Genomic DNA, 25,437 nt, shown 5'->3' with positions numbered 1-25,437 from the left:
AAAAAAAACATGATACAGAACTATATGAATACTACTATTTTGACGTAAATGTATATTGGAATGCTTACTTATCTTGAAATGCGTATGTATATTTGTGTTCCTTACAAATATTTGTTGCTTGCATATGTTTGTTAACCATTCATGAATGAGTCATATAAGATCCTTGATACGAAATTCTTTAATCCGACACCTACAGTTTTCTTGCAGGCAGTGCCTGTCAAGAATTAGACGAAGAAAAGAAACACAACAAAAAAGGTCATAATCTTTAAAATTTGCGCGTATAACCGCAAGCTTAGATATGCACTTTTTCACTGTTTCTTTTTATCCAACACTTTTCGTTTCAATTCGATGCTTCAAAGTGAGAAAAAATTTTTTTTTAAAAAGAAAACATTAGAACTGTTTTTCATGGAAAGACAAAACACTTTAAGTATGATATTAGTGCAAGATCACACCTAAAACTCCTCTTCAGTAAAATAAAAACGGAAATAACAATAATCACTCCAAATAATAAAAATAAAATAAAAGGAAGGAATTGTATCTGTCTTATTGCTCACGGGCAAGTTTATTCCAGAAATGCAATACCAATTGGATTTATCTTTTCCCAATGGATGTGAAGGCGGTGTATGATGAAAAGAAATATTATACTCCGCTGGATTTACCTGTTTGAAGGTAAGCTGGAAGTTCTTTTATTATTATATCATTGAAATTCTAATTCTAATTTACGCAGTGACTTATTTTCGGTCTTTTTAAAAAAAAATGCAGTCGTCCACAATTTTTTTATATAGCTATCTATTTAGTTAGTTAGTTTGCTACAAAGCAAATTTTCATCGAAAGATTTTGTACAAAGTCGACTGGTGAAAATGTGAGCAATATATAAAACACATACAAGCATAACTGTGAAAATGCGCGCGTGTGCGTGCGTTCGTGTGTTCGTTCGCGCGTGCATGCGTGTTTGGTGTGTGTGCCGTGTGTGTGTGCCGTGTGTGTGTGTGTGTTGGAAAGGAAATCAAATGTTCCATTCAAGCAAAAGAAGCTCCTTAAGAATACAAGATGCCATGCACCAGTTTCCTTATACCATAAAAACTTATTTTGTTGCACTTGGCAGAAATGTTGATTCTCGAAAGTGGCTCAAAAGATTTTTTGATCATAAGAAAAACTAAACTGGTTTCGTAATGTTACTTCGAAATTTCGACCATAGTCTACTAATGGTATTGGTGCAAGAAAAGAGCTAACTACGGTCAACTCAAGGAAGTTATTCACAATTGTTTATGAATACTGTTTATGAATACTATTCGGATGATTTATAATGAATGTGTGTATCTACTGTAATTAGAAAGCATGTACTTACAATATATTTTTTTTCATAATTGGTTCACATGGATCAGCAAAATCAATCTAAGCTGTTTTTTAAAGCGCGCCATTTCTCATGGCGTTGTGTATTCATAATTTATTTGCCTTTCAACACTCGACTTCTTTCTGGATGTATATTTTGATATTATGTCCGTGTTAGCCTGCTTTAAAATGGGTTTTTTTCAGTGTAAAAAAGGTACAAATCAAGTAAATATTGCGACCATGATAGAAGAGACAATGGGGTCCGTGAAGCGTATCAGAATGAATTTCTTGCAGTAATTTTCCCTCATGCACACGCAGAATAAAAAATTATCTAATGTACAGTATAGTATATGTATTAAATTTAAATGTAGAAAAGCTGAAATAATGACATTTACCAGTGCTTTTCTGACACTGACTATATATATATATATATATATATATATATATATATATATATATATATATATATATATATATATATATATATATATATATATATATATATATATATATATATATATATATATATATATATATATATATATATATATATATATATATATATATATATGTATATATGTATATATAAGCTTACTTAGATGGCGTTCAATTTGTGCAGAGTATTTTATATTGACCAATTGTGCACTTGCGCTGAGTTTTGCTACAGATTCAGAAACATGTTAATTCCGAATCCAGTGTAAGGAATAAATTACACATCATGGGCCATTCATTAGATTTTATCACTTGCAGATAGTTTAGCATGCAGACTTGGACACAATTGGCTTTATTGATCAGATTGATTTCCTATTTTCCACGTGCTTTCGGGAAGGAAGAAAGAATCAGCTATTACGTGTCCTTTAAAACTATGATATTTAGTGTTTGCGTTTAATTCAGTCTCAGATGATGGGGTATTTTTAATTAATTTTTTTTAACCGAATGATACGTTTTCACAGCAATTCAATAGTATCAACATATTTGGATAAAGGTTGCATTTTTCCAAGATGAAACAGTTCCAGACGTTTCCCACGGAACTTTAAAATAAATATTTAATCATTGCATTTATTCGAAAGCTCAATACGGATGGATGGAATATAATTTAGAACCATGTTTGCGAGTAAATAAAATTATCTCGTTGTGGTTATTATTATTATTGATATTATTATTATTATTATTATTATTATTATTATTACTATCAACATTACTATTATTATTATTATTATTATTATTATTATTATTATTATTATTATTACACTTTAATGTGGTCCAATCGGTAAGAGGCATAAAGAACGCCATGCTTTTAGCTTGGGTCACCACTCTCTATATAGACATACCATGAATTATTAACACTTGTGCTAAAATCTTCTGCAGGTATACCAATTTTCCCTTCACTTATCAATATGTAAAACTCAAAATTATACTCAACAGTTACAATCTTGTCAATATCTTTAGGCTGAGAGATACATAATCCAATTTGATGCTTCATTCCGGTCAATGTCTTTATGTTTAGAGATACATGAAGCATTAGTAACCTAGTAAGTTAAAAAGAATTCTCGTCAAGAAACATAGATAGATAGATAGATAGATAGATAGATAGATAGATAGATAGATAGATAGATAGATAGATAGATAGATAGATAGATAGATAGATAGATAGATAGATAAATAGATAGATAGATGGATGGATGGATGGGTGGATGGATGGATGGATGGATGGATGGATGGATGGTTGGTTGGATGGATTTGCTAGGTTGAAGGTGTAAGAGATCTTGAAAGAGTGAGAGTTTGCAAAAACACTTCTGAACCTAAATATGGCAAATGTTAATGCAACCCAACCCCCTTTTCTATCGGAAACGACTGGGTTACAATGTTCTCTCCAATATGTACAAAACTCGAATCAGCTTTCATGAACAAGTATTATTAGAAGCATTAAATATGTTCATTTATGAAGGATAGACGATTGAGGAACATTCACCAAAAATAATACCAGCTGGGAAATTGCAACCCCGGTCTGATCTTTATTTTGGAAAGTTGTATTCCCACGACCTTCCCCGAACCCCATATGCGGTTTTCTTTTAAGTAAATAATCACCCTCTGATGGGTGTGATTTAAAGCATTCGACCTTCATCTTGAGCAAATAATTGACGAATTGCTAAATTATCGATCACCTAGTCTAATAATTATCATACCATTTTCTTGAAAATCCAAGAGCTTCACTTGAATAATTTACAGTAAAATATTTTGTTTTGGTATACTTGATTTCCGGAAACCGTTACGAAACAGCTATGAAGGAAGTGGCATAACTGTCGGGCTAATATCGCATTATCTCACAAATAACGAAAACAATGAAAAGTTGCAGAATTGTGTGGAAACATCCGCTTGAAGTCTTGTGGTGTCGTAAATACAGTCATTGTCAGGAGATGTAACAATTATTTATTAGTTCAGCTAAAGATCATGCCACACGTTCTGATTCCTTATAAAAGCTCCATTACCATCAAATTCCCGTGTGTATCCAAAAACAAAAACCGAAAGCAACTGAGTATATTTTGTGTGCTACAATGAATTTCTCACATTTTGGAGGTGTCTTCCCAGGAACGTAATTAAGTAAGTGCATGCCTACCAAGTAAGCGGAAATATATGTATGTGTGTATGTATGTATGTATGTATGTATGTATGTATGTATGTATGTATGTATGTATGTATGTTAAAAGAAAACCATAACAATAATTTACTACTCCGAAATAAAATAGATGCAGAAAATAGCCAAAATTAGTATGCAGAAAATAAACAAAAGACCTATTAAAAAATATTTTAAAAAATACTCGTATTATGTGATATCTGCAAGCGTAAAATGCACAAAAAATAACGATGCCTTTGCCTTCATTTTTAAAACAATAACTAACAGCTACATTTATTGTATCCAATTTATTCAAAGAAATATTGCAGCTTCAACGGTATATTGATTTATAAAACAGATAAATACAATCTCGTTGTTTTGTAAATAAGATAGGTTGCATTTCCCTTGACACAATTTAAATACAAACGTATATTTATTTCCATACGCGTACTAATGGACAAGGACAGTAATGAGTTTAATGTAACTAACAGGGGTAATAATTGATTATATGCTTGTAGATAATTCGACATCAGGTGAGAGATTGCATTTGAAAAGAAAGCTTTACAAGATGGTTCTTATTTTCCCATAAACATTTAACTAAAAGAGTGATCAAGCGTACATTTCACTAGTACACTGTCCATGTGTACTAGATACATGTTACGTTTAATGAAATGTGACCTACCTGTACTATGGATACCTAATAAATTCACATAACTAAGAAGACAGTTTGGTAGTGCATTGAAGAGCCAATTTATTTGGTATCAGATTAGTGCTGATTCATTTACCTGAACAAATAGCCATTTGAATGGGAGGTTCTGAGGAAAAATCTTTTAAAAAATGCACTGCCGCAGTAAAATAAATAATATTTCATCCCTAAAACCTAAAACATTTTCAACTGATTAGTTTAAGTTACAAAATATTCGTTTAAATTGCTGCCAGTAGGAACACATATTCAGGCTTCGCAAGTCATGATGTGTAATATTGCAGCTTTACTTGTGGAAAAATATATACATTATCTTCGTTTTTTGAGTGGATATAAAGAACTATTTCACTCATGACAATACAAAATGTTTTCGTTTCAGATGCGAAATATTGCCTTATGTCTACTACACAAAATTCAGGTTTTCTTTTTATTACATGTTTTAACGCAACAAAGTGATTTTTTTCTCCATTCTGTCAACGCGATTAACGGCTTCGTCACTATATCGATAAAAAAATTTAAAAACATTCCGAATTTTACAAAACGTTTTGGACAGAGACTTTTTATGCATATAGATTTTAATAAAATGTTCCACATTCTGTATTTTGTCAAATTAATGACTGTTTTCATATGAAGATGATAAGACCTTGATTTTGCTAGCAAATTTCTTGCCCGGTTCGATACAGTGAGCATCGCTAGGGTAGGAGTACTGTAGAAACATGTCCGAACGGTCCAACAGACTTCCGAGTGTGACTATATTTAGCAACATATTTTAATGATTTCGAGATTACTTGCAAGGAATGTGGTCTCTTAATTTAGTTCATTTCTGCATTCACGCGTGATCTGTTCTGTGTTGGCAAGCTTGCTGTCTTTTTCATTAACAGGCGTTGTACCCAAACTTCGATAGTCACTTAATTTCGGGTTGCAATATCCATGCTTTACTCCTCCATCGTTTTCAGACATGATTATGATTGTGATGAAAGTTTAAAATACACTTTTATTTTTACTATACTAGTATTTAATCAAGATGTAAACAGTACTGAAGCAGAATTTTGAATAGCAACATGCCATTGATTTCCTCATATAGCTAGAAAAAGTATTGATGTATTTATTACGCCACAGATTTATATAATAGATAATATCGTACTTTTGGGTTGTCTTAGGAAATAATTGTTTACTTTTTCTTATGTACTGTTATAGTGAACGAGCCCAGAAGGGGCGAGTTTAATATAACGGTACAAATTTGAAACAAATAATTGTCAATACCGCTAGAACAATATGGACATATCTGATATTATTCGCGGTACATTTTTTAAATGCATTTTTGGCGATGTTAGATGAACATTAATCGTTGAAAGTGTATATCGTTCTTTTCTTCCCCAAAACGACAATGGACCAATCAAGCATGTACTTTCTGAATCTCCTGATATATATATATATATATATATATATATATATATATATATATATATATATATATATATATATATATATATATATATATATATATATATATGGGTGTTTCAATCACACTTGACTACATTGATCAAAGTCGACTGTCTCTTAAGAAATTGGTAAAAGACCAAGTCATTTCTTATATGTGCACGTAGGTTTTTTAATGACAAGACCAAGTTGCCCAAGTCTGCTGCCTCTAAAGCTCTAGACAATGTTGCAGAAACGTTTCAGATCCATCGAGTTACGATGTAACTGATACTGGTTTCAATATATGGTTCTGAGCTGTACCAATGAAGTAGATGAAGTAACTTTATCTCACATAGGCGACGTTCTCGAGGAGATTGGAAACGTGGATGACGTTAGCTTATCACAAACTAGGAACATGTGCCATATGACCCATTTCCTAGGTTAAGACTTCGACGTTTTGAAAAGCATGGAAAAATTATTGGAGTACACTGGCGATTCTCTCTTGGATAACATTTTAAATGTTCTTGGCGTGGAAAATTTTCAAAAGTGTGAATACTCTGTTGCAGCAAAAACGCCAAAAGAGACACGTTCTTACAAAACTCAATTGCCTACCAATGCACGTAACCCAGCAGTAAAGAACAAAGTTAATTTCACGATCGTAATTCAATGTAAAAATACGCTTTTGTTCATGAGATCCTCAAAGAAGAAACTAGGACAACAAAAACTGTCATTTCTGCAAACTAACTCTCTCTCTCTCTCTCTCTCTCTCTCTCTCTCTCTCTCTCTCTCTCTCTCACGTTCGCTCGCTCTGTAGCTATCAAAGTGTGACTGCTGAGTTAACCTTGCGTCTAAACATAAAGCAGTACCATTATGATTGTGCACTTGTCACAAAACAGTAAACTCATCAAGAAATAAATGTACTGAAATTCTGAAGTGAAATATAGGCAGTTGTGTATTAAATAATGTAAGCCTATGTATACAATCATAACCTGCAAGCCAGACATTCCATTTGAGTCTCAGTGGAATAGCGGCTGGAACATTTGTCATGCGCAAAAAAAGACGCGAACCTTGAGAAACAGTAAGTCTGACTTGATTGTATCAGTAATTATCAAGGATTTTAGTCAGTATGTAAACCACAAGAACTTTATTTACACGATTAGAAGATTGAAACGTTTAGCGTCTAACTCGAAACGTATTTCCAGTTCTCTGTGGATTCTCAGTTATACACTGGTAAGGCTGGATTATATTTTTTGTCATTAAATGGCTGCAAAAAAATAGTCTTTTCTCATAATAAAAGAGACAACTTTCCCCGAAAATCGACTTCCCCAAGGCAATCAACATTCAATGTATATATTGCGTTATATTGCGTTGCCTTTATATTTCTCTATTTGGAGGTTTTTGATGGCACCATACTGGTGAGATGATAAGTGTCTGCTTGTCGATGTTGTCGGGTGGACTTACTCCACTTCAGTTTCTGTGGGTAGTCTGCATTCTGAGGTGTTTTTCTAATGGATTATACAGGTATTGAAACCGCTGTTAAATCAAGATTCACACTGGGCCATATCACACTGACTTTTATACGATTGCGGTTTATTCAACAGGGAAAAACTTGTTATCCGTACAGTAAGAAACGCTTCTCTATTAAATTAGAATAGTAAATAAATAAGAGGGCGAGAACGATTGCTTTATCATAGTCTAAGCGTACGTTTGTCCAGTCAAATTTTCAATTTTCAAGATAAGTAAAAGTACAATGCTGATAATGATATTAACCATAAACTGAATTAGTCTTAAAATTCTATTAATTATTATGTAATAGCCACGTCGCATCATAAACTAACAATACAGACGAAGGGTATAATTTTCATAAGACGTACTAACACAAATCGATTTTTATATCACTCGTGGCTAAAGTGTCTCACGTTTAGTTTTTAACATCAATTTGTTAAATTTAAGGTTAACTCCACTGTCTGAATCGTTGTTGGTGGCTTTCTTTTTTAACAGCTTATTTGAGGTTCGCAGCAGAACTGTATCTTATCTGCGTTGCAAATAATACATGCATATTCTGAACGAAAGTATAAATTCATTTAATCGTTAAAGTTTTAGTGGAAATGCTATAACTACATTCTGTTCCCTGTTCCGGTAGCGAGGTAGGGAAACATTTAACCCTGCTATTTGGTGTTTGGTTGATAAGGCGCTTGTCTGAAGAGGGTGATCAACAGCATGAGTTGCTGACATGTCGTGGAGCTAACGGACCTGCGCGAGTCAGATGGCTTAAATACCCGTATGCGCTCAAAAACGAATGCAAGCACATTAACTATAAACCTAAATGTCGTGATGTTGACCAGGCTGAATTATCCATCTGCATTAGAATGATCAATAATATAAAACAAATTGTCTATTTTTCCCTTTCTTTTGTCTGAGGTTAATTACGTGTTCGAGGACTTGTAGTCGTAATGATAGTGTTTGCGTTACTCCGACGACCATTACAATGAAACGGAATGGTTCAGTCATCAAGCAATCAGCAGTTCGAATAACACATTAATCAATGATTAACATATCGATAAGTAAATACGAACAAATAGTTCAATCAATAATTTCTTTATGTATGTATGTATGTATGTATGTATGTATGTATGTATGTATGTATGTATATGTATGTATATAAGTAAACGTATGTCAACCTTTTTAATTATGTACAAAGCCTTGTTCAGCTTGCCACTGGTATCCATATACAACGTATTAATCCCAAACGCTTCGACCACATAAACAATGGCAATTGCAGGTGATTCACTTTACAATTGGAGTCAAATTGACTTAAATTTCTAGTAGTCAGTACTTTAATATGATAGTCATTTTCTTTTGGGTGCTATTTTACCTGTGCAACAACAATACAGACCGTAAATTGTACATCAATTATAGTTTTCTCAAACGAATTAATTATTGGAACAATTTCCGTAATCTACATTAATTTGTTCATGCACGAGAATAAACGGTTCTGTGTAGTCTTTTATGAGGAGACAAGATGCTTGTTAAAAACGCTAATTGGCATGAAATCTAAATTTTTGTACCTAACATATTAATATACCTGACACTGAAAAAAAAAACCCACAAACTGTTGAAGAGCGATAGCCTTTAACACATCAAAGAATCTTTTCTCTGCCATGGCCTCATGTTTGAATTTTTTCGTCATGTGATGTTATCACGAGATTAACTTCTTCGTTTCAGGTGAGGCACATTGTCTTTAATTCAGATCAGGTGAGTCCCGTTGACTTAAATTCAGATCAAGGTGGAGAACAAAGTCATTCGAGAAGGCTACAAAAAATTAATAGACTCGACCACAAATTCAGTTCTAAAGCGATTATGAAATCCGTAGTCATTATTTCAAGCAGATAATAAGCCGCCCACCTCACCCCAAGTTAATTAAATAAAGATTTAGCCTACATTATGTGATATTAAGACACTGAATTAATTTACTTATTCTTATGCAGCGGATACATATTAAATTTATCACATTTTCGCCAAAGTAAAACAAAATTTAATCTTCAATTTTTTAAAATTTAAATTTCATTCTTTATAAGTTCGACATAGTCTAAGGCTGAAAAAGACTAAATTTGGTTCTAATCTGCTAACTTTAAAGATAACTGAAAGATATTGTTTTGCAACTATTGGGTCCGTATGCTAAACAATTGCTCCGACAATGCACTTGCATTGATTATTACGTTTTCAGTTTGCTTCTATTCAAGGTACCATGGGTGGTCGAGTGGTCTAAAGCGCTTGCCTTTGCAGATTCCTCGCATGTCAACTCTGCCTGAAGTCTAGTCTCGGCTCGAATAACGTTGTTATGTGACAAAGCATACCAGTAGCATCCCGTGGGTCTCCATGTTTTACGGGGTTTTCTACCTCCAACAAAATAATGGCCGTCATGTATATCCTACCAAGTACTAAACTATGGCGATAAACCCCACACAATTATTTATATTCAAATATTGTATCCTGACTCTTGGGATGCACTATCTCTCATTCCAATCAGAAATATGAATGAGATTAGATTTTCGGGTCATTATTTAAATTTCTTTATGTTGTTTTGGTGCGCATTTCAAGACAAAATATATATATTTTTACGGTTGTTTGAATTTGCGTCTGTGAAATACGGTAACCAGAGAGAGACAGTAGATCTTAAACACACAATCTTGAGGTGTGGACAACGCCGCCTACGTGCTAATACAGTTATGGAGTGTAGGATAACAATACATTGTCAAATATGACATGTTAATCTCAAAGAGGTGTGTGGATTCCCCACTTATACTGCCCTTGTTGAGAAGCATGAATATTGCCATAGAGGTCATTTGATAGCCCCTATATCAGCCTTTCATAGTTATTTGAAATGTGTCCTTAATACACCATTAATATATTTACATCAAAAGAAACAATTTTGAATCGACAACTTAGAAGTCAAATTTCTGTAGATATATGTTGCACATCTGTCTTTGAATAAATAGTAATCAGCATTTCGGGGAACTGGGAAAGGCCTACACAGTGTGATTATGTATGTACTATCATGCATTTTGGAAAGTCAGATAGGTACACTGATAGGTACAACTCAGTCAAAATATGAACATTTTGTGATGTAAATGCAATCCGTTCGAGACTGACTAAAAATAACATTGTAAGCGCGTCAATTCATCAATAATTATAGAATAGGAACCTTACTGATAAAATCTTATTGGAGACACGCCTAAATGATATATACTGAAGATGCTAGTAAACAAGGCAACAACAACAAAAATACAGGAATGCGTGGAATACGATGCGACGCGGCTAAAAACTGCCATGACCGTGATTAACAGTTTCATCAATAGGTAATGTTACTGTATGTGTGTGTGTGTGTCCCTATGTATGTATGTATGTATGCATGTATGCATGTGTGTGTGTGTGTGTGTGATTTTGATTTTTAACGTAGCTTTAACACGTTTTTAGTCATATAGTTACGATGTCTGCAGTGTGACAGTTTATAGTGATGTCTAGCACTGGGGCATCATGCCACAGACACGTAGCATGATGTCCCACCCAGTCACATTATCCTGACACCAGGCCAACCAGTCCTAACACTAACCTCTTAAAGCTGAGCGCCAAGCGAGGTAGCAGTTAGTACCATTTTCGTAAGTCTTTGGTATGACTCGGCCGGGGTTCAAACCCGCAACCTCCCGCATCCGAGGTGGACGCTCTAACCACTAGGCCATCCGAGCGGTCGTATGTATGTATGTATGTATGTATGTATGTATGTATGTGTGTGTGTATGTGTATGTGTGTGTATGTATGTATGTATGCATGCATGCATGCATGCATGCATGCATGCATGTATGTATGTATGTATGTATGTATGTATGTATGTATGTATGTATGTATATATGTATGTATGTATGTATGTATGTATGTATGTTTGTATGTATGTATGTTTGTATGTATGTATGTATTTTGTATGTATGTATGTATGTATGTATGTATGTGTGTGTGTGTGTGTGTGTGTGTGTGTGTGTGTGTGTGTGTGTGTGTGTGTGTAGGTAGGTAGGTAGGTGTGGGGGAGAGGAGAAAAATATACATGATCTTGAAAGGGTTCCAGTATCCCGCCCAATTTTTTTTTAACATTATGGAGATATATGCAATATTATCGTCATATTGGAACTTCTGTATTGTTCAACTGCTTTTTTAAGAATATACGAAGCAGCAAATTTTACCGTTAGGAGTGCGACCGCCTTTATACAAGGTGTTTATTCCTAGAGTTTTGCGGTTCTGGATCTTATGGTAAATTGATTCTATTATAACTTGCGTTGACACAAGTTATAGAGAGAATGGCGCAAGCTGGGACAGCTGTATTATTAAATAATATCCATGTTCTGTTCTTTTTTTATGTTTCAAGTCAGATTCACCTTATTAAATGGCTCACCTGAAAACTTCTATATTCGTTTGAAATTCAGGTTATCATCGGGTTTCATAAATCATTATAACCTGTTACGTAAATGTACGTGCAGGCAGTCAGGAGTCATTGTGTAAATCAAGGTGCAGCGCCATTCCTAGATATTACGTTCTAATGACTCTAAATGACAGGTCCAATAATAATAATAATAATAATAATTCGACAAAAAGTTATTTTGACACTAATCTGCTGTTCATGTGGTACCGAAAACATGCTTTTTATGTCCCTTGGTTTGAAATATGGGTCTAATAAGACCAATTTGTAACAGCATTTGACATTTGGCCATCGCAAACTTTCATAGGCATTCGAGATTTACAAGACGAAAGGCACATTTGTTATTCCAGGACGATTTTATATGATGAAAACCAAAATAATAAAAAATATATATGACGTAAATATCTAGTCCGTAGTTAGGTGTAGAGTAATACAATTTTATGATTGATAAGTTTCCAACGTGGGCCATAATCAGTTAATATAGTATAGTAGTATATTATTTGCAAAGTGAGACCAGTGCCGAGGAGAGAGAGAGAGAGAGAGAGAGAGAGAGAGAGAGAGAGAAAATTGACATATGCATTCATTAGAGTTTAGTTACAAGCACAGCACGAATATCTGATACAACAAATTGATGTTCATACACAAAACTACATACGTCATAAGTGTTTTCCCCTCAAGTCGGCTTAAAAAAGAATACGTTCAATATATGTTGACGATATTTGTCAGGGAAATAGTCCTACGCCATATCAAACGAGTTCATTGCCCGACCCAAAGTAAAAATCACGAACGAAGCTTTTAGTTTATTAGAATCCACATATTTACGCTGTACACGTGCTTTCCATCGTACAGAGTGAATGGAATTCGAAACAGATTTATTAAAGTTTGATTCAGTGTATGGACACACATAGGTTAGTGAAAACCCATAAATTGTTAAAGCATGCGTGTTTCTTCACGCTAAAATTGCAGATATTTTGGTCCTATTATCAAAACTCTCCAATCTTGATGTCACGCAACTTTCTCGTTGATACACATCACATCTTAAAAATCGACAGTATATATGGACTAAAAGTTTTAGCATATTGAAGTCGGGTATTATATATAAATTCTTATCGATTTCTCTCGTGATATTCTTGACCTTGGCATTTTCTTTCAGATCTAAACTTATGAATCAAGAAAAAAATGCAATTGTTGGGGTTATTTCAAAATATAAAAGGGTAAAACCCTGACAAGTTCTTTCAGCCGTTCAGTAAACAAACGTGAAATCGGACAGAGATTATACGTGAAATCAAATAATTTGCAAATAACTGAGGAGAAATCGAACAGTTCATATCGAAAATTAAACACAATATTTGGTGCCGACGGATCTTGAATGGATCCGCTGGCCTTCGTAATCCGTCATGTTTTACATAGCATCAGTGCTTAATGCTGATTCAGAAGAAATGTTTTCGCCTTTCCATGGTTGATAATCAGATCAAACATCCTTTGAAAGTGTTGTTGTTGTTGTGTTCTAGGGTTTAACGCCATTTTTCAGCACAAGATAGGCTATACATGGCGGCCAGTATAACTGGTGGAGGAAGAACCCTGGAAAACCCAGGAAAGAACCACCGACCCACGAGAAGCTACTGACAGGCTTTCCCACGTACCCACGCTAGCCGAGCCTTGGACTCGAACCCACGCAGACTGAGGTGAGATGGCAGTGATCCGGAACGGTGAGCGCTTTAGACCACTCGGCCACTCGGGGCCCCTCCCCTGAAATGAAAATGCCACAGAAAGACAGCCATCCTTATGAACTGTGATTTCGTCTCAGCTTCAGCAGATCGTAATGTGCCTTGTTTCCAACGGTTTAATATAACGAACTGTACTTATTTAGGACGAAAATTGTTTGTTTCAGATGCTATTCTGACGAAGTATTGTCTTAAAATAATTCCATATTTATTGGTAATAATTTATTGTCGGTGTGCGTGCGTTCGTTCGTGTGCATCAAGAACTAATAAATAGCTCAAAACACAACCAGGTGGTCATATTTGACCAATGATCAGTACTTATCTGGGACACAAAACGTCTATATTCCATTAGAAATACGATTCTCCAAGGCAGAGATAAATGATAATAATATATACGTAATAATATATACAGGTAATTGTGCGTAACAATAAATCATGGTGATGCGCTTTGTCTATACATTATGTTGCAAAGGTCTAAATGTCATGGGCTTGGGATCTTTGCTAATATTATCTGTTCGACAAGCAATTATTTTGTCACAAAGGTGCTGTTCCACGGTACCAAAAAACATCTTTATGTTTCATCGTCTGAAATATGCGTCTGCAATTCTCGAATACCATACTTTTTGTTAAATACTTTGCAATTAGCAAAGGGTTATGCTTTGAAAGGTACAGCTATGCACAATGCGAAACATTTTCTATGCGCACTTCAATTCTTTTTCTATACACACTTTCCAAAAAGTTAACTGCATTAAAACTATACATAAATACATTTAAAATGTATGTTTATTCAGTTACCGTTCAATAGGTAATTTGATGAGCATCACCATTCCTTACAAAAGTAAAGAATAAATATATAAAAAAAATACTTTTTGTCCATGCAAAGGTGAACAGAGGTCAGGGTATTATCCCATGTGCCACATTACAATATTTTTCACCGTTGTGATGAATACACAAACACCATAAAACAATAACGTATTTGCTGCAATTTACAAACATAATGAAACAGAACGTATTGAAAACATTTTCCTCACATATTCACATTTTTCCTTAAAAAACGGTCTTATGTTGACATTATCTTTATCAAAGCAAAGAAGAAAATTAAGCTTGCATGTAATAAAATAATGTTTGGTGGGTACATGTAAATAAAATATTAGATTTAAATTTTTCATGTTTCCGTACTTAATTTTGATAATTTAGCTATTAAAAATGAATAAATTAATAGTTTTATTTATTATTAATTTATTCCTTTTTAATAGCTAAATTATCAAAATTAAGTACGGAAACATGAAAAATTTAAATCTAATATTTGAAAACAGCGACTACCCTTTAACAAAATATGATATATGCCATCGGGAAAACACTTTTTATATCATAATATGAAATACTTATTAAAGTTCAATAATTCTTTAATGATTAGCTGCCATTTTTAATGTCATTATAATGACTGTTATTATTACCTTTACATTGTAATAGTATTATTTGCGTGTTGCCTTTGTTAAGCCGAGATACAATGATTTGTTCTCCCGCCACAAGTTATGTTCTACGCATTGGGTAAACAAATCTTCATACCCCCTACCAAAAAGGGAGAATAAACTGTTTATTATTTCGAATCGTACTCGAAATGGAAAGAAGATCGCACGAGGGAGACATACTATTTCGTTTCGTGACACAAGACATCCTGTGAGCCAGTCAGTGATACTATTACTTATATGATGTATACTAACAGCGCTCGCATGACATACCGCTTCTCTATCATACAAACTGTTTGAAGTTCATGCACATATAACCAATCTTTATTATTATAGATTATTGTGTTCAACCTACACATCCACAAAGCAAAATCATCAACTCTCTCTCTCTCTCTCTCTCTCTCTCTCTCACACACACACACACACACACACACACACACACCAGGCAGACAGTTGGACTTAGTAAAAAAATAAAAAAAAAATAAAAGAAAATAATATAAAATTCAATTCAATTCAATAACATTTTTAATAAATGAAATGAACTAACGGAGGCATATCATGTACTCTCTCTCTCTCTCTCTCTCTCTCTCTCTCTCACACACACACACACACACACACACACACACACACACACACATACACACGCACACGCGAGAGAGCGCCGAACAGACAGTTGGTCTTAAGAACAAATAAAATAAAATAAAATAAAATAAAATAAAATAAAATAAAATAAAATAAAATAAAATAAAATTGAATAACATTGTTAATAAATGAAATTAAATGACAGAGGCATATCCTGTACAGACACTTTTTCTGAAAATTAGTTCCCTAGTGTTAGACGCTCGTATCGGACATTTGTATAGCGCCGATATAAAATTAAACTTAAACGTACAACTTAATTATGGGGCCAACAGTGGCGGCACGAGGGTTCAAGACACCTGGAGGCAATGCTCTTTCGTGGCGCTCCTCCTATTTTACAGCGAATAGTTTTGTCATTTGCCATCCACTCGCATCCTCTCTTCCCTCCCCTACCAACTTTGTGAAGAATTGTCCCCCACCTCTCCCGATACGCTAGGGTGAATGTGAAACACTATGATAATTAAACCTGCAAAAACATCTCGTTGGCATCCCTTTCGGCTGGCGCACGGAGAAAATTGAACTGTTCCACGCCCATTCTGTGCGTTGCCACTGAGGACCGCTCGCAATAAAAAAAGAAATATTGCTTGATGGAAATTTCCCCGCATGGAGCAAACAAGGAGTAAGCCATTCGTCTTTCCAGTTCGACTTGAATGTAAGTAGAGAACATATGTATCATATTAAAATAAATAATAAAAATCATGTGAAAAAAAATAACATTGAATGTTTCTGAAGTAGACTAGCGAGACTGAAACATATCAATGAGATCTGCTGGACTCAAGTCACAATTATTACTTCCGGGTCAGTCTCTCATTTTCGTGGTGTTACATGAGCTAGATTTATGCATTATTGGTATTGGTTTAAAATACATTTTGTTCCTCTTTAGAAAATTAGCATGATGGTATAGTTGTTTGTGCATTTTTCTGACAGTACAGAGTGAGCCATTAGGCATTGTTGTTCCAGGAAGTGAAATCTATGATCCACAATAGCAAGAATTCCACTATGGATTCGCCTTTGAAGACACTTTAGATTAACATATGATTTATTACGATTTGGACACAGTGGAAATTGTAAGTACTGACATACAAATGAAGGAACAATATTGGAAAGATAATTGAGATCCGAGTCCAAATGGACATAGAACACAATTAATTGTATTATATGTTCTCTACATTTGTTTCTCAATAATAACCTTTTCTACTGTGTGACAATCAATACAAATCATATGTTAATCTACAATACCTTCAAAGATGACTTCACGGTGAAGTTCTTGTCAAAGGTTGACCTCTCACTCTGGACTGTCAACAGAGCAGCATGTAATCAGAACACAGATTTCACTTCCGGATCATCACCAAGGCCTTATTACTCACTGTGCACTGTCGCCAAAATACACACGGAAAACAACACCCTGAACTCATATTCTCAAGAATAAACAATTACCTTTAAATCCCTACCAAAAAAGCATAAATATAACTCTTCTATCACCACCAAAATGAGAGAGGAAAAAATGTTCTATAAATAGCCTAGAACTATATTCTTTGGTACTGAACTGGAAGTACTAATTGTGACCTGATTCTTAATGGGTGTGATGACAAGAGAGATAACTCGCGTTTAATCTTCGTAGAATGGACGCTTGCAACTCAAGTTAAACACATTCGTATGGATCTATGTCATGTCTGATGACACGTGCTACTTCCGGGTGTCACGGTACCGATTTTTGTTCTTTCTCTCAATAACCTCAACGGTAATATCCGGTGGAAGAGATATACTTTCTATCCTACTTCGGCATGCGTGTCACGCACTGTCATAGACATCAAGATTAGGTTTTACGTTTATCAAGGGCAGATCCCAGGTACTCAACTGTATTCAAGGAAGATAACTCTGCTGGAACTAGACAGAGGTAAGCGTTATCCAGTCACAAGAGATATATTTTCAAAGATTTTTTTTAAATCATAAAGAAAAACGAATTATGATCTAGATATGATTTAAGATAATTTCACATGTTGCCAAGAGACTCAGCTTTTTCAAAGGCTGACAGCTTTTACATAATGCACGAATCAAAGCTAGCTTTCTCATTTATTTCGGAATACAATGTTACCCACTGATCAAGTTCGTCCCCAAGCCCAGTCTACCCACGGGCTTGTGCCGTTGGTACCCTTATACCTCCGATCAACTTGTGTAATTGGGATGAATCAGAGAGGCAAGCAAAGACAGCATGATGACAGAAGATGCATGTTAAGACCAAGATAATGATGTTAAATATTCATGACGTAGATGCAGTTCACTGTTGGAACTCATTTTCCGCAGACCAGATTTCGTGTACTCCTTCCTATACATTGGATAACTTATCTTTGGAGGCTTCTTCTAGTTCTGATGCTGTCACTGATGACCAGTTAATGAATGCGGATCATCATTGCTGCTTGTTACTACGATTGGCACTGGACAATGATGTCCAGCCTCTATAGGAGGTATGCATGGATCTTGATCAGCTGGACAGTTGTCAGAATTGTCATGGTCAATAGACCGTGTCCAGTGCTATGCTGAAAACAATCTAATGCATTCGATATAAAATACAAATATCTTATTTTGTGTTTTTCGTTATATTTCCATTTTTCATTAAATACATAACCTTATTAAGGGTTGGTGTCATATATACCTGCATTTACCAATGGGTCATTTTGTCTGCTTGTATCGTGAAATGTAGGACCAGTTAGTTTTGGAGAGGTCCAGTAGCATTTTTAGGTTCCTGGTCCTATGGACTTTAAAATTTTAGCGAGTTTCACACACTGCCCGCCCTACCACTACCACCAACCACTACCACTTGCAGGATATTTTGGGCGGTTGCTACGCTACCGATATAAGCTCCGTTTGTTATGTAATTTGTTTAATAATTAGCGATAGATTTGTCACAATGAAAATTCCAGTTATATTTAAATGGCGTGCCTACGTGAGATAATGTTTTTCATGGGTACATAAATGAATACAAATGGATATGTCAGCTTCTGAATGTAATTGTAACAGAATATTGTGATAGCATGTCTGACAAATTAAGTAGGTGAATAGATAATGAATCATTTTTATCTCAGCTTGATCGTGTTTTTATTATTTATTACTTTGTTCCATTTAAAAACTAGCTTGTGGAAGAAAGGCTCGTGTGAAGTTAGTGTATTCACTAATTAAGAACATTGCTATGAATAAACGTTGTATCATCATCATCGTCGTCGTCATTATTATTATTATCATTATTATTATTATTATTATTACTATTATTATTATCATCATTATCATTATTATCATCATTGTCGTCACTATCATTATTATTATTAGTAGCAGTAGATGTAGTAGTAGTAGTAGTACTGTAGTACTAGTAGTGGTGCTGGTGGTATTTGTGTAAGTATTAGATAATATATATACATACATACATACATACAGACATGTGTGTGTGTGTATTATATATATATATATATATATATATATATATATATATATATATATATGGTATTTGTGTAAGTATTATATATATATATATATATATATATATATATATATATATATATATATATATATATATATATATATATATATATATATATATATATATATATAATTATTATTAAACATGCACTTTCTTTAGTTTTGTCACTGTAAATCATCACATCTATCTAACTAGTAACGAGGAATTCTTCCCTACGCCGCGCGTAAAAAGTCGCAATTCAAGATCTATATTTGAATTTCGATTATTTTTATTTGCGTTATATTTTGTCTTTCATAATTTTCTCTTGTTTGTTTTATAATTTTTCAAGATAGTTTCGTGCTCCACAAAATATTATATCTAGTAGGATGGTTAACCATATAATCGTGTGACAAGATTATTCTTGGAATGCCAGGATACAAAAGAATATACTAAATGTTAGTGTGATGTGCAACAAAGTTCTTTATTAGTGAACAATGAGTGGATCAGTGCATCCTCTCAAAATTACTCTCATTGCACCAGTACAGGCATTTTCAATCTCATTATCCCAATTAAATTATTAAATGCAAATTGGTACTCACCTTTTTAGTAATTTGTTCACACACTGGAAAAATTCACTTCCAACTACTTGGAAGTTTGGAAACGTCGCTTCTTAATGTATCTTTGATAACGGGGCTGTGCCAAAAATCACTTGGAGCTAAATCAGGGACGTGTGGGAAAAAAAAAACAATGATGTACTCATTCAGAAACTCACTCTGTTGTGATGGCGGATTTATGCGCCATTGCGTTATCATGGAGCTGATGGATTCCTCGGATACCAAAGCACAGACGTATGGTTCGATAGTGTTCCAGAACTTTTGGCAATATCTTGCAGGCATATAAATGTCCAATAATACTTGAAGAACCAGGCATAGGTACCTGCATGATCGGCCCTTTGCATAGAAAATTAATTAGTGTAAAACTCTCTTGACTATGTTAAGCGATTTGTAGTCTCTTCTCGATTTCTTTCGATTAACAATGTATTATTTCATCTAAAATCGGGTTCAAGTAAGTAAACATGTGTTTCACCACACGTAAAAATTTCGTTATAACATCTCTGGGCACTTTTCTCGTATTTGGCGACTAGCTCTTTAGCGAATTCAACCAGAGTTTGTTTTTGATATCCGTCAACAAACGGTAAAGCACTTTCCGCTCACAAGTGTATGACAATAGTTTTCCAGAATGTCAGTCATCTTCCATGGCTTTTCGACCAATTATACAACGATTAAACCACCTCGAAGTTACAGGATACGACAGAGAAGTACCTATGTAAAGATGATACAAGCTGGACTTATTTTCATTCGGAAAACCCATATTTTTCTGAATGCTCTTTGCTCGGGAGCGGAATGGTTATCTAAACCCAGTATGTTCACATCTCTGTCATTAACATCTTTTGTATTACACTGATATATGTGCAGGTGTCCGGCATGATACACGTGCAGTTGCAGATCATTTTAATGAACGTTATTTTGCCTACATATCGGCATAACATTTAAAACAAGTTCAAAGAAACAACAATGCTTTAAGAAAATATTGAGAACTTTTCAAAAAGCCCTCGTACCTTTGTTATTGTCAAACGTGTGTATATTTTGCCATGTGAATCGGTTTTTATATTTTTATGATGTCTAAACGTAATGCAAAGGTGATACTTCACATGTGAAAATTTGAACGGCTTGCAAGTGTCAGTATGTAAACGTGTATCAAAAGGTATATGCGCGAGAAATTTACATATATTTTGTTTACAAATATAGCCACATTCTAGCTTTTCTAGAAAATAGTTCTGTTGGGAATTTTAAACCTCTTGGCATTATAAATTTCTGGTTTTTACTTTACAAATGTTTTTGTTTTTCAAGGGTTGGATGAATGACGGTTTGATGACTAGATGGACTATGAATAGGCAATAAGACCCAGCTTGTATGGAAATATTCTTCGGGCCAGATTTATACTGTTCTGAGAGCTAGACATTTAAAATTCAAATCCATTGCTTCTTCGTGTTTCCCGGTGGAGTCAAAAGAACAAAAATATAATTGTGTTTAGAGGACACGAATAGCAGTGCAAGGTTTGACGAAGCTAAAATGTAAAACTCTAACTTACATGTATCGTCTTGAAATCAAGTACCAGATAAAACCTTGTATTAGTTCATGACGTCATTGAGAGGTTAGTGTTAGGACTGGTCAGCCTGGTGTCAGGATAATGTGACCGGGTGGGACATCATGCTTCATGTATGCGGCATGATGCCCCAGTGTTCAACATCACTATCGACTGCCACACAGCAGACATTGTATCTTTATGACAGAAAAACTGTTGAATCTACGTTAAAATCCAAAATCACACACACACGCACACACACACACAAGTGCGTATGGTTACATTATTTTCGTAATGCAATAATTTATATTTGCAAGCACATTGGTTCATATAGATGAATTTAATAGCATAAAAAACTATAATTTACTTATTTCTTGGTAAACGCTCTATTCGTTAGTTCCAACTTTCCACTGAAACAATTTAGCAGTTTCAAGTCTGTCTTCGCCCATCCACCCACCGTTTCCCACCCGTCTTGTATTGGGCTGTATATTGTACCCTATTTTACTATGTGTTGCAGATATTAACACATAATTACACTCTGCCTTCAAAAACTGTTGCCATACAACTCAGCTGCCATACGACAAGCTGCCATACGACTTAGCTCAAATACAACAAGTTGCCATACAACTCAGCTCAAATACGCTTTTGCACATATTTTCCAATAACAACTTTCTTATTTTTCATCTGAAAAAAATGTGCAAAGACAGAGTTTGTTTGGACCGCTCGGGTGGCCTTAGTGGTTAGAGCGTCCGCATCGGATGCTGTATGTCGCGGGTTCAAACCCCGGCCAAGTAATACCAAAACAGTGTTTTTTGCAGGACAGCTACCGCAGGCGTCTCAAAAAGTGGTCCCATCTTATTAGAACGTAAAACAACAAAACTGATCAGATACAAATGTGACACATTTTGACATCTTCGCAGATATACTATGCTCATAAACCACGCCCAACACCTACGACTAGTGGAATATACTTTCTTATCGAATTATTTCTCCGCTTAAATAGCACGTGCTTATTTGTTTCTTTATCGATTACATACTAGTAATGCCCTGGTAGAGGAAAACAGATTTATTCGAGAAATATTATAATTATTTACAAATGACTATGTAATAATGCCATGCAGACAGATGAATCACGACCATGTACTATAGACATACGGACAGATGAATCGTGACAATGTTACATAGCCGTGCGAATAAATGAAACACGATCATGTAATATAGTCATACGGACAGATAAATCACGACCATGTATTATTGCCATGCGGACAGATGAATCACGACAATGTAATATAGTTATGCGGACAGATGAATCACAACCATGTAATATAGCTATGCAGACAGATAAATCGCGAACATGTAATATATACATGCGGACAGATAAATCACGACCAAATAGTATCACCATACGGACAGATGAATGACGACCAAATAGTATCACCATACGGACAGATGAATGACGACCGAGTAATATAGGCATACAAACAAATGAATGAGAACCGTGTAATATAGCCATGCGGACAGATGAATCACGACCATGTAATACTCCATGCGGACAGATAAATCGTCACCATGTAATATAGACATGCGGACAGATAAATCACAACCAAATTGTATAACCATACGGACAGATGAATCATGATCATGTAATATATCCATGCGTACAGGTGAATCATGACCCAGTAATATAGTAATGCGAACAGATGAATCGCAACCAAGTACTATAGCCATACGAAAAGATAAATCACGACGAAGTAGGATAACCATGCGGACAGATGAATCATGACCATAGAATATAGTCATACGAACAAATGAATCATGACCATATAATATTGTCATACAGACAGGTGAATCATGACCATATAATATAGTCATACGGACAGGTGAATCATGACCATAGACTATAGTCATACGAACAGGTGAATCATGACCATATAATATTGTCATACGGACAGGTGAATCATGACCATATACTATTGTCATACGGACAGGTGAATCATGACCATAGAATATAGTCATACGGAGAGGTGAATCATGACCATATACTATTGTCATACGGACAGGTGAATCATGACCATAGAATATTGTCATACGGACAGGTGAATCATGACCATAGACTATAGTCATACGAACAGGTGAATCATGACCATAGAATATTGTCATACGGACAGGTGAATCATGACCATATACTATTGTCATACAGACAGGTGAATCATGACCATAGAATATAGTCATACGGACAGGCGAATCATGACCATATACTATTGTCATACGGACAGATGAATCATGCCCATAGAATATAGTCATACGAACAGATGAATCATAACCAAAGAATATAGTCATTCGGACAGATGAATCATGACCAAAGAATACAGTCATTCGGACAGATGAATCATAACCAAAGAATATAGTCATTCAGACAGATGAATCATGAACATAGAATATAGTCATACGAAGAGATGAATCATGATCGAGTAATGCAGTGATGAGGATATTGGCAAGCGAAATAATCGTAATTTTGTATTATTTTATTCTAAACCACGTACGTATTGGGCGTGGTTACTGACTTTACGCGAAAATTGTTAAAGTGTACAAACTAATTATCTGATCAGCGACATACGTTTACATTTTTTAAGTTGGAGCCTTCACATAAAGTGGATGGTAATCCCTCTGAACCAATTTTGCCACTGTTTTTTTTTTTTCCTATTACAAATAAACATTTATTGCCGAAAACCATGTGGCGCAGCATATTTTGACAGAATGTAGCATTTTCATAATTATTTGCTTTACTAATGTTCATTGACTATTATTATCGCTCTTCTATACTCGTGGGCAATACCTGTAAGTTAAGCAGTCATATGTAATCATAAAGGGAAAATTACTGAAAAATGAGGTACAATTTGTACTTAGACTATTTCTCTCACTGATGAACTAATAGATGGAGATGACAATAGAAGAAAAAAGAATACATATTTAAGGAAAAAATAACGTCCTTTCTTTTTATCATCAATGTCATCATCATCGTCATCATTATCATCATCATCTATATTGCTGGTATCAGTTAAAGTACTTTCAACGCTTCCTATAAGAATTGTAAAGTTTGAGCCATCAAATAGTACAAAACAATTACTTGATATTCCCAATTTGCAGACACAGCTTAAAACGCATTTGGACTCATTGTAAATTTAATGTTATATCGCACTAATACATACATATGTAAATTTGCACATGTTAAGTATGTGTACCATGCGCAAACTTTATGCAAGTGGTTTCTATGGGAAATATCGCCAAAAGACTAAGCGCTTAACAAACCCACCCCCGCCTCCGGAATAGATGGATCACTCAACGATGCCTTTAGGGGTGTGTACAAGTTATTGTTTGAGTAGCTGTAGTGTAAGTAAGCAACGCTAAGGAAGTTTATTTACCCTGACTACCTCGCTTGGACGAGTTTTATAAACATTTCATAACACGATGATTAAATTCAACGGGAATGTAACACAGACCTCAAGCGCGGGTCAGTTAATCCTATTAGGGCGCCCGGTCGTTTTGCTCCAGGACCTCAAACAGGACTTGAATGGGAGAAATTAATTTAGATGCCTTAATAATCTCTCAAAAAATGTCCTGCAATACCATGAAAACTCGTCATTGTAAGATTTATCTTTCACTTCGTTCACGCATTTAATGTTAGCACAAAATTTCTTATAATGTCCAGCGCTGATTTTCTTGCGAAACAACTCAGAGCTGTAACAGGTTTGGATTCATGCCATTAAAATGATATAGGATGCCTAATGTCCTTCATAACGTTTTATACATTCATGATTTGTTATTTCATTTCCTCCTGTGTCATAGACATTATTCTCAGCTTTCAAGTAATATCAAAATATTTGAAGACTAATAAAATGCAAATGGAGAAAATAGCATCTTGACTAACATTTTAACGTGCATTTTATATTGTTTAGAAGACAAAAAGAGTCTT

General features: G+C 34.7%; 1 protein-coding gene across 2 annotated transcripts in view; it reads left to right on the top strand.

The window, feature by feature from the left end:
- The first annotated feature begins 561 nt into the window (after positions 1 to 561).
- LOC149800938 (insulin gene enhancer protein ISL-1-like) overlaps positions 562 to 25,437 on the top strand; it is a 63,841-nt gene continuing 38,965 nt past the window's right edge. For both annotated transcript variants that reach the window (XM_089955003.1, XM_089955006.1), the window contains exon 1: positions 562 to 669. In XM_089955003.1, the coding sequence (XP_089811129.1) occupies positions 624 to 669 (46 nt within the window). In that variant the 5' untranslated portion in view covers positions 562 to 623. The remainder of the gene's footprint in view (positions 670 to 25,437) is intronic.

Source organism: Sinohyriopsis cumingii, chromosome 4 (assembly GCF_028554795.1).
Source record: "Sinohyriopsis cumingii isolate HCF-2022 chromosome 4, ASM2855479v2, whole genome shotgun sequence".
NCBI lineage: Eukaryota > Metazoa > Mollusca > Bivalvia > Unionida > Unionidae > Sinohyriopsis > Sinohyriopsis cumingii.
This window is presented reverse-complemented; position numbering and strand designations above follow the sequence as displayed.